At 40.1% G+C, this 14,491-nt stretch overlaps 1 protein-coding gene across 5 annotated transcripts in view; it reads right to left on the bottom strand.

The window, feature by feature from the left end:
- RELN (reelin) overlaps positions 1 to 14,491 on the bottom strand; it is a 462,208-nt gene that overhangs the window by 78,957 nt on the left and 368,760 nt on the right. For all 5 annotated transcript variants that reach the window (XM_080663650.1, XM_080663648.1, XM_080663649.1 and 2 more), the window contains exons 29-36: positions 13,832 to 13,989; positions 12,248 to 12,455; positions 10,658 to 10,734; positions 6,468 to 6,626; positions 6,093 to 6,281; positions 5,307 to 5,580; positions 3,076 to 3,216; positions 2,799 to 2,976 (exon numbers count right to left, since the gene is read on the bottom strand). In XM_080663650.1, the coding sequence (XP_080519776.1) occupies positions 2,799 to 2,976; positions 3,076 to 3,216; positions 5,307 to 5,580; positions 6,093 to 6,281; positions 6,468 to 6,626; positions 10,658 to 10,734; positions 12,248 to 12,455; positions 13,832 to 13,989 (1,384 nt within the window). The remainder of the gene's footprint in view (positions 1 to 2,798; positions 2,977 to 3,075; positions 3,217 to 5,306; positions 5,581 to 6,092; positions 6,282 to 6,467; positions 6,627 to 10,657; positions 10,735 to 12,247; positions 12,456 to 13,831; positions 13,990 to 14,491) is intronic.

The following is a 14,491-nucleotide window of genomic DNA, read 5'->3' as shown; positions in this document are numbered from 1 at the left end:
AGCAAATTCTTCCTCTTCTTCAGAACATCTACTATAGAGCACTTTCCGCAATAGCTGAAACATTTTAAATAGAACTGATTTTGTAATAGCAACCGCATACTGTCCACAACATGCTGTGTTCTAAGTCTGACACCTCTCATTTAAAGCCCCTAGCACTCCTAAGGGGACGATGTTACACTCTTCATGTTGCAGGTAAAACTGATACTCAGAGGGACAGGAACAGTTTGTAAGTGGTGATGGCAGGATTTGAACACAGACACGTCAGATTCTGAAACTTATCCTCCATCCTTCATAAGATACCAGTGTTGAATTTTTAAATTTAAAAATATGTTGATACCAGTGTTGATTTTTTTAATTTAAAAATATTTTTATTGATTTTAGAAAGGAAGGCAGAGGGAGAAAGAGTTAGAAACATCAATGATAAGAGGACATCATTGATTGGCTGCCTCTTGCACACCCCCTACTGGGCATGTGCCCTGACCAGGATTGAACTATGACTTCCTGGTTCATAGGTTGAGGCCCAACCACTGAGCAACACCAACCAGGCACCAGTATTTTGTTTATTAAATCATCTTTTGGTTTAAGAAGAAGAAATCCACATAATATTAAATTTAGAATTTGAGAATTACTTGATATTATATGAAAACGCAATTGCATTTAAACACGTGCTTGAACTTCACAAAGTGTAGATTCACACTTTCAGGATTGAAGGTTGTCTTGTAACAAGCCTTATATTTCCAGTTGTTTTTCTTTTATCCTAATAACTCACTGCCTTGCTCAGTCTGTGACACTGAATCAATGCCTATTCTTCCTGAGTCAAGGTCATTACACTCTCCCTCATACACTAACAAGCACTAAGCCTTGGATGTTGTTGCAACTTGATGCCATGTGAAGGTGGCAGTTATGAAGAAAGGTGTCTTCTTCAGCTTGTAATGAAAAAGCTTTGAGGTGGTTAGTTGATAGATCCAACTAGTACATATCCCTTGCTAATATTAAGAAAAAGGACTATCCCTTCCCCGTTTATTATGGAATGTAAGTATAAGTTGTTCCATATAATTGAAAAAATTCCGGGGTGTCTTACTTCATTTTGTAAGAGCAATTTTGTTGAAAGTGGGTATGATCTGTAATATGGAAATATCTTTCCTTTATATTTGTAGTATTTATTTATAGTTCAGCACTTGACATTGATAATTACATGGCGAATGTGTCAGGCTTGGGTTCTGCACATATTCTAGTTCATGTAGATATGTTTCTTTTGTCATTATTTTTCCAGGTTCAGTAATCCATTTGTGCGAAATGTGAGAAATTTTTTTGAATACAACAAGCTATTTTAACTGATACAATTCCTGGATCTATAAACATTAAAAAGAGACTATCATTTCTTTTTTCATGAAAGAATGCCTTTCTAGGTCAAACTACAACCTACTGAATGGCACACGCTAAGCCCTCACTACATCTTGCTGAGCTGATGGATCATATGTCTAATACGTACAATGCTTGGCTGCTCTTGCATTTGGGTGGTGGCTAAAGGGAAAACATAAAAGGCTATATGTCTTCCTCCTTTATAGGGTCTAGGGACCAGGTTAATTCTATTGCTTAACAATTTACCAGGGAAAGATATTTGAATCATGAAAGGTGACAGGGCTTCTCATTTTTTATCCTGTCAACGGCTTCAAATAGATCAGAAGTGAGCTAGTGGTAATGAGAGCTAAAGCCTTAGACAAGGCTAACACCCCCCGCCTCCCCCGGCCCCCCCCGCCCCACAACACAAAACCCAGTATTTCTACCCAATTTCTTTGATCCCTCATAACTCTTAGGGACTGGTAGGTCTGAGACTTAGCATTTTTTCTTTCTCATCCAAAACTTGAGAAAGTTCTAAATTCAAACAAGGACGATAGGCAGCACCTATTAGCTATAATTGAAAAGGTTCTGGGGTGTCTAATTTTCAAGTGTTAGGTGTTAATCATTAAGGTTGTACAGAAACCCATGCAGATTTCTGTTAAAGATTTCATTTGCACACCTAGATTAGCTGGTTTTCCCATGCTGAGAGAGACTTGATAAAGCATGGGTTCACATACGCAGATGTGCCAGCTCAGCACGGAACTTCACACAATCGCCTGATATTTCTCTAACCAGATATCTAGGATGAAATACAAAAAATACTAACAATGCTATTTAACTTGACTTAAATGTCTGGTTTTCTTAGTAAAAAAATGGTTCTATTGGCGGGGGGGGGGGGGGGGGGGTGGCACGCAAAAAGAAAGAAAAAGCAAAGACCTTTCATAAAACTATTTTAGCCCAGCTGGTTTGGCTCAGAGATTGAGCATCGACCCTATGAACCAGGAGGTCAGGGTTCCATTCCCTGTCAGGGCACATGCACGGTTTACTGGCTCGATTCCCAATAGGAGATGTTTCTATCTTGCTCACCCTCTCCCTTCCTCTTTTAAATCAATAAAAACATATTTTTAAAAAACAATTTTAAAATATTGCAAATTAAATAGTCAATAACAAATGTTACATTCTAGAAGTGAAAATTCTAGAAATTGCATCTGTATAATTTTTAAATCTATAATTCAAGAAGAAAGTAAAAATTATGATTACCAAAGTGGAGGAAAAATTTTATGCCTAAGTGGTCATAAATAATATGCTGAATAGAAGAGGAAACATGGTTTGGGTGAGAAGACAATAATTATGTATAAAACACATCATCTGAACAGATTCAGAAATGCATCTGTTCGGAGCAGAGCGTGATGAAAGGAATTTCAGTAGCAGTATGGAGAAGTAGAATGCTATCTGACCCCTTTAAAAATGAGAGATGTTCCAGATTTGATGGTTTCACCATTCAGATTCCCCCTCTCTGCACCATACACTTCTGGCCAAAGGTCTGGATGTAAGTTCCCATTGAAATCATCTTTAAGAATGGAGGGCAAAGGAACGACTGGAACACAATAGGTTCCACCAAAGCCCCGGTCACACCTAAGAAAAAGAGTGGAGAAAAGGCATTATTTGTCCTGAGTTAAAGAGGCCATGTTTATTTTTGCATTCCAAAAAGAGGAACTGCCAGTGTTCACTTACAGACAGCGTCCAGCATCACAAGTCCCTCGGCCCGAGCACATCCACGGGCACCCTGAGGCCAGCACCACATTGTCAATAGCCCAGGTGTCGCCTCCCACAGTGTAGTTGGCCTGAATCCATCTGAACCGGGTCCTGGGAGATCTACGCAAAGAAAACACACCGCGTTTGACAAGGAACCTGGAAAGCATGAGAACGTTTACTTCAATTCTCCATTTCCTTTAAGTACTCTCCTCCAGGTTCCAGTTCCCTCTTCTTTAAGACATTAGATTTTTGTGTCAAGTATTGGATGCTGTTTCCTCTTACACCACAAACAAGAAAGTATTAAACAGGCTTTTAAAACATGTCACCATTTTTTTTTTTATGCAAGAGGCTTCAAACATGTGTGAGGCGGGAGAGTTATTTTGAACCATGGGTTTATTCTGTGTTTGAACCATATGCAGAATTTTAGTTTTTGCTCTCAGACTTTCACTACCATCCATTACTAAGAAGGAGACCCAGGGTAACAGACACAGGAAAGATTGGAATCATGCAAAGTTCTTGCCATGAGGTCCCTGCTCTATGGTCGGTCCCTAAAGGGTTTGTGAGACAGTAAATGGAAGCTCCATTGAGCTTTGCCTCTATTTTGGTCCTGACACACGTGATCCCTTAATCATCTGCTTTCTTCCCTTGTCTTATCTTCCCCTATTTCTTGCCTCACAATTATACTCTGACAGCACTGAATCCTTGCATTTCCCCATGAAATTCTCTGGTGTCTGGGGTTTTGTTTAGGCTTTTAATAGCAAACATGGCCTCCAGCAGGCCCTCTGTGTTTGGGCAAGACTCAGCTCAGACATCAGCTCCTCCAGAAAGCTCCCTCTGTTCTCCCCAAACTGAGTTAGGTATTACCTCCCTGTGCTTCAATAATATACCTGTGTATTACCTGTTAGAATTTTATATCATAAAAGGCTTAGAAGTCTGTTATCCCAAATAATGCATTTGTGTCTGGCATCAGCCTATTTGTGTTGTATCAGAGATCTAAAACTCAATAGAAATTCAACAAATGCTTGTTGAATAAAAACAAAGTGAATAAATGAGCTATAAGGAAGCATCCTGTAAAGCTCTGGGGTCCACAGGAAATGATTTTAGGTTCAATACTAAATGCTTTGGCTTCCTGCAGTGTTTTTCTGCCATTTGGTTATGCTTCCCTGAATCAAAATTGAACCAGGAAAACAAAAGCCACTATAAGTATTTAATACAGACAGAATTTGATGCAAGGAACTATATACACAGGTAGTGGCAGGGCTGAGAAGCCAACAGGGGTAGTGAGGAAACCAGAGGTTAGCAAAGTCAGGAAGCCTCTAGAAATCCAAAGTTGGAGGGACACAGGCAGGACACATTGCTGTTGGTGTCCACAGGTCAAGGTCACATGAAGGGCCACCTGGGAAGAGCTGGAGCCACTGAGGTTGGCCAACATGCACTTGAGGCAGAAAGGGAGAGGGAGGAATATCCTGGTTTATCTCTATTTCCACCTTCCAATCTCTTGCCAGTGTCCGCCACTGCCTAAATCTATCAGGAAGCCAGCAGGTACAGAGGCCGGCACTTGCAGCCTGCACAGGCCAACCTGCTTGCAATTCAGAACAGAGCAGTGCAGGGGGTGGGGGGGTTGGAGGCAAGGCTCTGGGGGGAGCAGTCCCAGATGGCACAATGTCCAACCAGCCACCACAGTGCACCTTAGTTCCTAGAAAGATCCTAAAACATCCAAATGCTTAAACCACGAAAGTGGGAGCCTGTTATAAGCCCCAATACAACTCTTAAATGTGGGAAGAAAGATGTAAAATAATATGAGCTTTTTATTGTGGTATTGAGAGTAAAAAAACAAAAACAAAAACCCACAAACTAACAACTGAGGATACTCTTCCATATGTGATGATCTCACTTACTGCTTAATGTGAATAAGTATCTGTCTGTTTATTTGGAAGATACTTATTTTTGCAACAGTTTAAAAATGAAATCTGATGGGCAGCCTTCACGTGGCTGAGGAGCAGAAAAATTCAGCCTTGACAAACTTTCGGAACTCCTCACCACATTAAAAACCGCAGCCCAAAGCACCTCACACTTTTCTTCCTGGCACATTCTGTGCATAATCATCACGAGAAAGTAACAGCATTGCCAAGTGGAATCACAATTATTTTCAAATTAGGTGACAGAAACCTAAAGGAAGCTCTGCCATGCAGCCAAATGACAATTCTCACATGGTGGCGAGTGGAAGGTAGACAGTGATCCGCTTCCAATTCTGGAATCTTTCCGAGGTGTAAATTGAACTTTCTGTGTAGTGCAGACAGCCAATGGTTGGAGGGACACACTCTTCGGTGACAAGATGCCAGTCCCTGCCATTGTTCAGAGAATACTGCAGCTGGACGCTGTGGGAGTCGCTGAAGGGCTTGCTACAGCCCATGCTCATGTCAAACTGCAAGAAGGTCGATGCTGACACATGAAAGTCCCAGGTCTCTGCATAACGAGGTTTTCCTACACGAAAGGAAACGTTTAATGGGCAGCATATAATTGTGCTCTCTTTCCTTATTTGGCATTTATGCAGGTCACACACACTTTCAGTAGCAAATGAAAATCATGTCTTATCCTTAGTGCCCCATTCTTCAGTGGTAAGTATTTTTATTTGGTTAGCACAGATTTGAAAACATGGAAGGCTGCTAACTGGAAAAACTTCACTATCTTGAGAAGGGTGAATATAGAGCCTTAAGTCTGTAATTCTGCAAATTATGAAACAAAGGAATGTCTTCAGCTATATTTTGCTCTTCTTTTAAGAAACCTCAGTCATATTCTACATGCTCTGTGAACTGTCATTGGGCTCACCAAGTTATATTAGAGGACAATACAACTTTATTTTTTTTCCTAGGAGCCTCCCTCAAGCACAGGCAGTTAGGAAACAGTTTTGCATTAGAGAATCTCCTCTTGATTTTTAGTTAATTTAGTCCTTTAGTTAATTAAATATTCTCCCTTTATCTGGTGAAAATGTTTACCTATGTTTTCAGTGAATATCAGAGCAGTATCCATAGAGAGACAGTCAATGTCGACTTGACCTCCTTGGATTCGATACCAGTTGGCTTGCAAATCTATAGAGCCATCAAATTTGTCTTGAAACCCAGTTTGAGAGCTGTCATTCATTCCTATAAGGACATCATCCAAGGCCCACTGGGCTGAATGCTTCCCTGAAATCAGATGAAATAAAGGCAGTTACAGAAGGTTCATTATATACAATATACATATCTTTATGACCGTGCTTTTAAATCAAATTGTCCAGAAATTGACAGCAAATTAAGAAACACACAATACAATGTAGCTTTAACCATAAGACCTAAATGCTACCAGGAAAGTTGGGGTGAGCAGTAACTTGCCATGTTGGGGTTGCCACCATCGAAAAGCTGTAGCAGGTGTCTTTGCCTCCCGTGGCAGGTCAATAGAAATGATCTGTGGTTCCAGAAATGACATGAAGTCCAGCTCACGAAGCAAATGCCAGAGTATTCCATTGTCATTTGAATACTGAACAATAAGCCCTGAGTTAAAAGACATAAATCCAGTTACTTGGAAAGCTTTCCTAGAGGCAAAAAAGGCAACGAACAGGATTTTTTAAATGCCAAGGCTGCAGCAGAAACTTCAAATTGCGACTCATGGAATGAGGGCACATTCATCTAACTTCCAAGGAATGAATTAGTAGACCCGAAGGCTCATCAATTTCTTGACAGTTTCTAATGCACCACCTCCCAGGAAATGGAGAAAAAAAAATACATAAGCTCTTTTAAAGACCACTCAAGTTGTATGAACAATGAGTAGGTTGGTAAGGGGAACATAAAAATCCACTCCAGATTATGTATTTGAATTTTAGATTCTGTACTGAATATTACAGTCTCATATCATTATTATACACGCAGAAGAAACAGCTCAATCTCCCCAGCACAAAATCAAGTAGTGCTCTTTTCTGCCAAAGCACAAGGCAGTGAGCGAGGCCCAATTAGAAATTCTGTTAAGCAGAAGGATCCTTTACTGTCTCTTCACATTTTGTCAGACCTTGGTCACCGAAGTCTGAATAAATCCTAATTATTAAATTGCAAAGCAGAAAAAACTCACTACCCTACAATGTTGGTTCTGCTTTCCTTCCTCTGTGCCACCCTTTCCCCTTCACTTATCCCATCTACCCAACGTCCCTCTGTCTATCACGAGAGTAACGTGATTTAGGGACCAGCATCTGAACAGGCCTCTGAAGGGACTCAGGTGTCCATTAAAATAGGAGAAGTCTGGCTCAAGAAGTCCATACTCCATCTGGTTTCTGCTTGTTGCCTTTCTCCTCATTACTTTTCCAGGAGAGTCACATATACCTTCAGGCAGCAACAAAGTCTGCAGAGCTGAGGACCCCCAATGCCAAAGGACAATAAAGAAATGCCTCCCAGAGAAGTTACAAAAGAGTGGAGAAATGCAGTAAGGGGAAACAGCAATATCCATATTTTATATCAACTACTGAGCCTCATTAGCTGTGTCATCTAACACACTGCACATCTGAAGAAACCAAGCCATTTTTGCTCATCTACTGAGTGTTTACAGCATGTAAAACATTTCTCTTTGTAAATTACAACTCCATCTGCATTCTGCCCAGTCTTATAGGAAATAGCATAATTTTGATTTTCATTCCAAATATGTAAATTGAAGCTTCGGCTTGGGTAAGTAAAAAATCTTTGGTTTCATCACTAAAAAAGATCGGTTCAAGGATTTAGAAAGATTTACATGTTAACAGCCAATTTTTAGTAAAAGGCTAAGAAATGCCTGTGGGATGTGAGTTACATGACCAGCAGTGAGTTCAAGAAAATGGCTCAAGCCGAAACCGGTTTGGCTCAGTGGAAAGAGCGTCGGCCTGTGGACTGAAGGGTCCCGGGTTCGATTCCGGTCAAGGGCATGTACCTTGGTTGCGGGCACATCTCCAGTGGGAGGTGTGCAGGAGGCAGCTGATCGATGTTTCTCTCTCATCGATGTTTCTAGCTCTCTATCCCTCTCCCTTCCTCTCTGTAAAATATCAATAAAATATATTTAAAAAAAAAAGAAAAAAGAAAATGGCTCAAGAGTAGCTGAGCAAAAGTTGTTTTTTCCTAAAGGGACACTGAGGGAAGTTGCCCAATGGGCATGCCCAGTGGTTGTGTAGAGGAGAGCCTAATGCTTAAGAAGAGTGGGTGCTTCCTATTATACTTTGGTCAGAGGTTTGTTCATTTGTAGCTTATGTAAGAACAGGGGTAAAGACTAGTAATTTTCAAAAGAGCCATAATTGTTACACCATCCCAACCACAAACTATTTTCAAATAGTAATTTTATTATAAGGATTAAAGAAAACATCAAAATCCTCTACCTCTCCAATCAGAAAACAAGGTCCTGAGGACAGGACTTGGTCTTTTTCTCACTCCTCAAAGCTCCTATCTCTGCATGGGCCAAGCATGTGCTTGGGAAATATTCATTTGTTTTGAATTTCATACAGTGTTTACAGGGTGACCTTGTAAACACTTTTCCTATTATGTTGCTGGCCGGCCGGAAAACCTTCAGTTGGTCTCCATGACACATGGATTCAGACCCATCTCCTTACCATGGCCAGCAAGACCCTGTGTGACCCACCTCCTGTCTGTCCTTTATTACAGACCACTCCCCAACCTTTATGAGCCCCAAGCCAGTGCCCTTCTTTCTGCTCCTGCAATACCACAATTCTTTCCCACCTCGTGGCCTCTGCTGTCTCTTCTGCCAGGAAAATGTTCCTGAACTAGTTTGCTCCTTTTCATCCTTTAGATTTCTATTTAAACATCACTTCGTCAGGAGTAAACCCCTCCCCACCCCCCCAATATCTAAATCAACATCTCCCCCTGCATAAGTTTACTTTCCATCTCATTGGCTTATCTATTTTCATTTAGCCCATCAATCTAACATCTTGCTTATTTATTTTCTTTTTTCTTTCTGTTTTTCCCAATTGTTTGGGGGATTTTATTTTTTAATTTTCTTTGTTGTTTATTTTCTAACTCCTCTCACTAGAATGTATGTGCCTTAGGGCAGAGGTTTAGTCTGCTGTGGTCAATAGTGGGACACTGGTTCTTTCTCTTCTGGCACATGGTAGTTTGCACTTCTTGTGCGGTCACCACATTCTTTCTTTCCCTTTGCTACATGGCTGACAATACCCACAATCTACCCAGCAGCTGCTTCATTATTCTGGGTGCTGGAATGAGGCCCTCAGAGGATCCATGTAGCACAAAGGAGAAATCCCTCCCCTTTTTAAACCAAGATTTAGAGAGCTGTTTGTTATTGCAGCATAACCCAGCTCATGAATCAGTCTTTTGGTGACTCTGTATCAGCAGCTCACTAGAATAATGTCAGGCTTAGAGCAAACTCTTAATAAACACTTGTTGAAGAGATTAGAGAACACAAAATGGTCTATAAAAGTTTCTAGACTGATGCTTCAGTAAATAGAGATCTAGATAATTACTAGACTAAAAGTACTCAGATACAAAGAAAAAGTCACAAAAGCTTCCAGTGTGTGCTGATATGGCCAAGGACATTTAGAACTGACGAACAGAGCTATCAGTAGGACTACTGGCTAATAGGTACTGTTTAAGCCACCATGTTTTACACAGTCATGCTTGAGATAATAACAAACTTAGAAGCTGTAAAACTCTTCACATGCCGTTTATGAGATCAGGGTTTGGAGGAGGATTTTGTGCTAGGAGCCAATTCACATTCAGAGTCTCTTAAGGAACCTCATTATCTTTGTAGAGCTCCTGAAGGCCACCTTGCATGCTTCAAGCCTTCTACATTTCCTTCAGAACTGAATCCCTGGGGCAGAAGATGGTATGGATGCCTAGAGAGGGCAGAGGTCTGGGCAAGGAGAGAGGCAGGATAGCATGGTGGTTAAGTCATGGGGTCTGGACCCAGTGTGAGTGGTTTGAATCCCTGTTCATCCACTTACTAACTGCATGATTTTGGGTAAGTTACTTGAATTCCTTGTACCTCAGCTTCTACATCTACAAAATAGGATTACTAATAGTACTTATAGCAAAGGGGTATGATGGAAATTAAATGAACACAGTTAAAACACATGGAATAATGCCTTGCATATAATGTGTGCTCAAAGTTAATGTTTATTATTACCAAGAACTGCTTCTTCTACTCAACGATTCTAGTACCCCCAGAATGTTTATGGGCAGAAAGTAGCATTTGATCTGCATTCCATAATGATCTACGCAAACAAGTTTCTAGCCCCTGAGCCGAATGTAAAAGTCTCTGCTATTTTTTTTTCTCCCTGTGGAAAGTTATAAAATGATTAGAGTTCCCTAAAACAAAAATACTTTGACCCAGAGAAGACATGATGCTTTTCAGGCTTACGGATCTGCATGAGGAATCTTAGAGATCATGGCTCTATACAGCTGCCCATTCAATGACAGAGAAGAGAGGAGAAGTAATGATTCAGGGCAGTGGATCAGTTTGCAAAATCCTGGACCAATTCTGGGAGGAAAAAGAACTAACTTGCCAATAGTAACTGCAATTTCTATCAAAGATAGCAGCTTACCTTCATTTCTAGCTCTTGGTTTGATGCAGGTAATGCCTGAGGTTTTGCTTCCAATTTGTATATAAAACTGAACGAGTCTGGGAAGGGAAAAAACTCCAATTTACTTACAAATAGGTGAATTCAGAGGACATTTACTCTTTTGCGTTTTGACACACACAAAAATCCTATAATTCTTAAGTTTTAAACATAAAGGGCATATGAGCACCAGAAACAACAGAGATTATGTAATAAGTTATTCTGTAACCATTACAAATAATTCATATGACATTAATTTTATTCTGTAATAACCACCAAAACAAAACAGTTTAACCCCACTTTATTTTGACAGGCTGATGTAATGAAATGAAGTCACTGAAATGAGAATTCCTTAAATCAAGATAATACTGTTCTTGGAAACTCAAGATGAGGAAAAAAAATCTAACATTAAGAAGCTGAGCTCTTTGGTCCTGGCCACAGAAGCAAGATGATGAAGGAAACATCCTTGGTTGGAGAGCAGTGCAAGGCACACACACTGTGCTGCCGCAGTGGCTCCAAGGGCTGTCCCCTTCCGAAGTCCACCTGTGGCAGGCGTGGCTACCGCAAGCGGAAGAGGAAGTATAAGTGGAGTGCCAAGGCTAAATGAGCAGACACCACCCAGGCTGGTGGGACGAGGCACCCAAAATTGTGTACCACAATCAGGCATGGATCCCATGCAGGAACAACACCTAAATCCAAGAGGGCAGCATCCAGTTCATCTGCAGAATTTCAACGACTAGTCAAGCAAGAAATGTTGTTGTTTTTTTTTTTTTTTAAAAAAGAAGCTGAATGCTACATTTGTTAGGGCCAGATAATTAGATGGTTTAATTTTTCACACTGACACTCACTCAGTGTGAATGACATTATGCCTCAGTCCATGGTAAACCAACAGAGAGGGTCTACGTGACAGGCAGGCTCCTGTGAGAAGGACTCAGAGGAGAAAGAGATTGAAAGCAGAAAGTATGACACAAAACTCCAGATTTTAGTGAGAATAAAGTCTATAAGTTTCAAACATTTCTTCATTATTCTTTCTCCCAGTTCTCAAATAATTTAATTGATTTATAAGCAGCACAGTTTTATTTTAGGTGTAATTAATACCTCGTCTTAAAACCAAGCAGTTATTTATTTTACCAGTAGGTGTCAGTGTAGGTATTTTAATTGCTGGAGCACTTTTCATTAAGCGAAAACAAATACACTTAGATAAATGGGATGCATCATTTTCAGACACAAAATTTAAAGTTGAAAAAAATCATTGTTTTACCTGGAGTATGTTAAAAATAATACCAAATTGTCTTTATAATAATGCAGAACTTTAGAAAACCAAGCTGACATACAAGGCTAGGTGATGACTATACACTGATTAATAAACTGTGGTATAAATTTTGTAGAAATTATCCATTTTATTACAGACTTAAAGTTATGCCTCATTTCTACATATCAGAATCTATATAGAGAAACATTATTATGTAAACCTCAATAACAGAACAGAACCCCAAAACAGAATACGTTCCAGGTTAGACCAAATGACATAGTAAATACAATGTTCAAGGAGAAGTGTACCAAGGAACTACTTACCTGATATTCCTGGTGTCCAGAGGGACAGTCCGCGCTTCCCTTTTCCCCGGGCCATTGAAGTAGAGGGATTTGCCATCGTTAAGAGTCCCACAGCCCGTTCCAACCTGGCCTCCGGTTATCTTGTACCACAGAGAACTGAGCTTCCCCTCAAACCTATCGAACATCTCACTGTGATTAGGCACATTAGACACACAGGTTCCTTGTGCGGCTTCCGAGAAAAGAAATACATGGGAGAGAGGTTTTGTTGAAATCCTTTCATGTTGTAAGGAACATGCAAGCGCATGGGCCAAGGAAACATTTGCACAGGTGTTAGAAGAAACCAAATGAAAATTTGTATCTCACAATCATATGACTGAAATGCAGCCATCACTACCATCCTCAGAAACACTATTCTGCATCTATAATTGTTTATTTTTTAATAGGGAGACATTGGGAACCACACATTTCCATGGCTCTTGCTACTCAAAGGATTTGTACAAACTGAGAAATAGATTTTGTCCACAATAAAGTTAGTTTCTCTGTTGCCCTTCTATCCCAGATTTTAGATAACCACCCTGAAGCCACAGGTGACAGTGCTCTCCAGGGAAGGCCCCTGCAACAACATGCTAGCCCCTGGTTACACTTCAGAAGGGCAGGGCACTGAAAAGCTAAGGAGAATCTGTTTAAAGTTGTCTCCAAGAAAAATTCTGAAAGAGGTATTGATGCTTATAATATTTTCTTTTTAGTTTTATCTTTAATTTCAGCTCCCTTTTTATTTTTGCTTATAACAACATTCAATGGTGACTGTGGTCAGAAAATACTGTTCTTGTAAAGTTCTCATTGGTAGTCTCAGATTTATCATTTCATAAGTTGACTGTTACTTTAAATGTATAGAATTACATTTCTTATAAAAAACAATGTAAAAAGTACAGCCAGTCCTCACAGCCAAGTGACTAAGAGCTTGGGCCTGGGTTTTAGAAAATGACTACAAGGGTTTGAAGCCTAGCTCTAGCAATCCTACCTGTGTAACCTTGTCAGATTACTAAATCTCTCTTGCCTCAGTTTCCTTAAATGTACACAGGAACAATAACAATATTATGGCACAGGGTTATTGTTAGAATTAAATGAGATATAATAAAAGGCACTTACTATAGTGCCTAGCATGAATTAGGAACTCAAACAATGTTCATTGTTATTGTTATTACTAATAAAAATTTGTGTTGGCTTTGGCTGGATAGCTCAGTTAGTTAGAACGTCAGCCCAATATGCGAAGGTTGCAGGTTCAATCTCTGGTCAGGGAACATACAAGAAGCAACCAATGAATGCATAAATAAGTGGAACATCATTCAATCTCTGCGCGCGCGCGTGCACGTGTGTGTCTCCCCATCTCTCTAGAATCAATAAAAAAGTTTGTGTTATATTTTTCTTCCTTAGGCAGCTCAAAACTACAAAATATTTTAGCATTTCATGTGCTTGGGTTGCAAATTCTTAAAATTAGGACTTAAGGAAGAATAAATTTAGGATATATTTTCTTGGAAGAAGTATCATGAAATATAGTAACTAGAGATACATATTTTACAAACAGACACCTATCTGAGGCCTTACCGGTGTACCCCAGGTCACAGAAACACACCCCTGAAACGCAGTCCCCATGGCCACTGCAGTAACTGGGACAAGGCTCAGAGATGTACACTCCATCCAAACCAAAGGGAGGCACGTTTTTCTGTGAGCTGCTCTCCTGGATCCAGCGGAATCTGATCTTACTGTTGGGAAAAACAACACATGTTCTTGTACCAATGTCTCATTGCTAAGCACTGAACTCTACAACAGTTAAAATAATTCAAGAAAAATTAAATATATATTTGAAAGTATGCTTGATTGGACACAGCCTTCATACGGTGTCTCTCTCAGATTTTTCTCAAAACTTCTTGATTTCTTCTTCAGCATAAATATTTCAATATCAGGTACAGAAGACTTTTGATGTCCAGGAACATAGTATAGGTTTTCACTTGTAGATTGTAAGGGGCTCCCTGGAAATTTTTGAAACCATCAAATGAAAGCTCTTTGCTAGAACACATAAGGGACTCTGGCTATTTGCCACTGGCATGATTCTGATAGTGAAGAATAAAGTTTGTACTGACAGCTCTGTTCCCACCTGTTGCCTTCCTCTTCACTTTTCATCTGCAAATCTCCAAGGCGCTCATTCTATGAACTCTTAGCAACCAGCTGGGCTGCCAGTGAACACTGGTAACTGCCAATGAACAA

This window comes from Plecotus auritus, assembly GCF_963455305.1.
Source record: "Plecotus auritus genome assembly, chromosome: 4".
Classification (NCBI taxonomy): domain Eukaryota; kingdom Metazoa; phylum Chordata; class Mammalia; order Chiroptera; family Vespertilionidae; genus Plecotus; species Plecotus auritus.
This window is presented reverse-complemented; position numbering and strand designations above follow the sequence as displayed.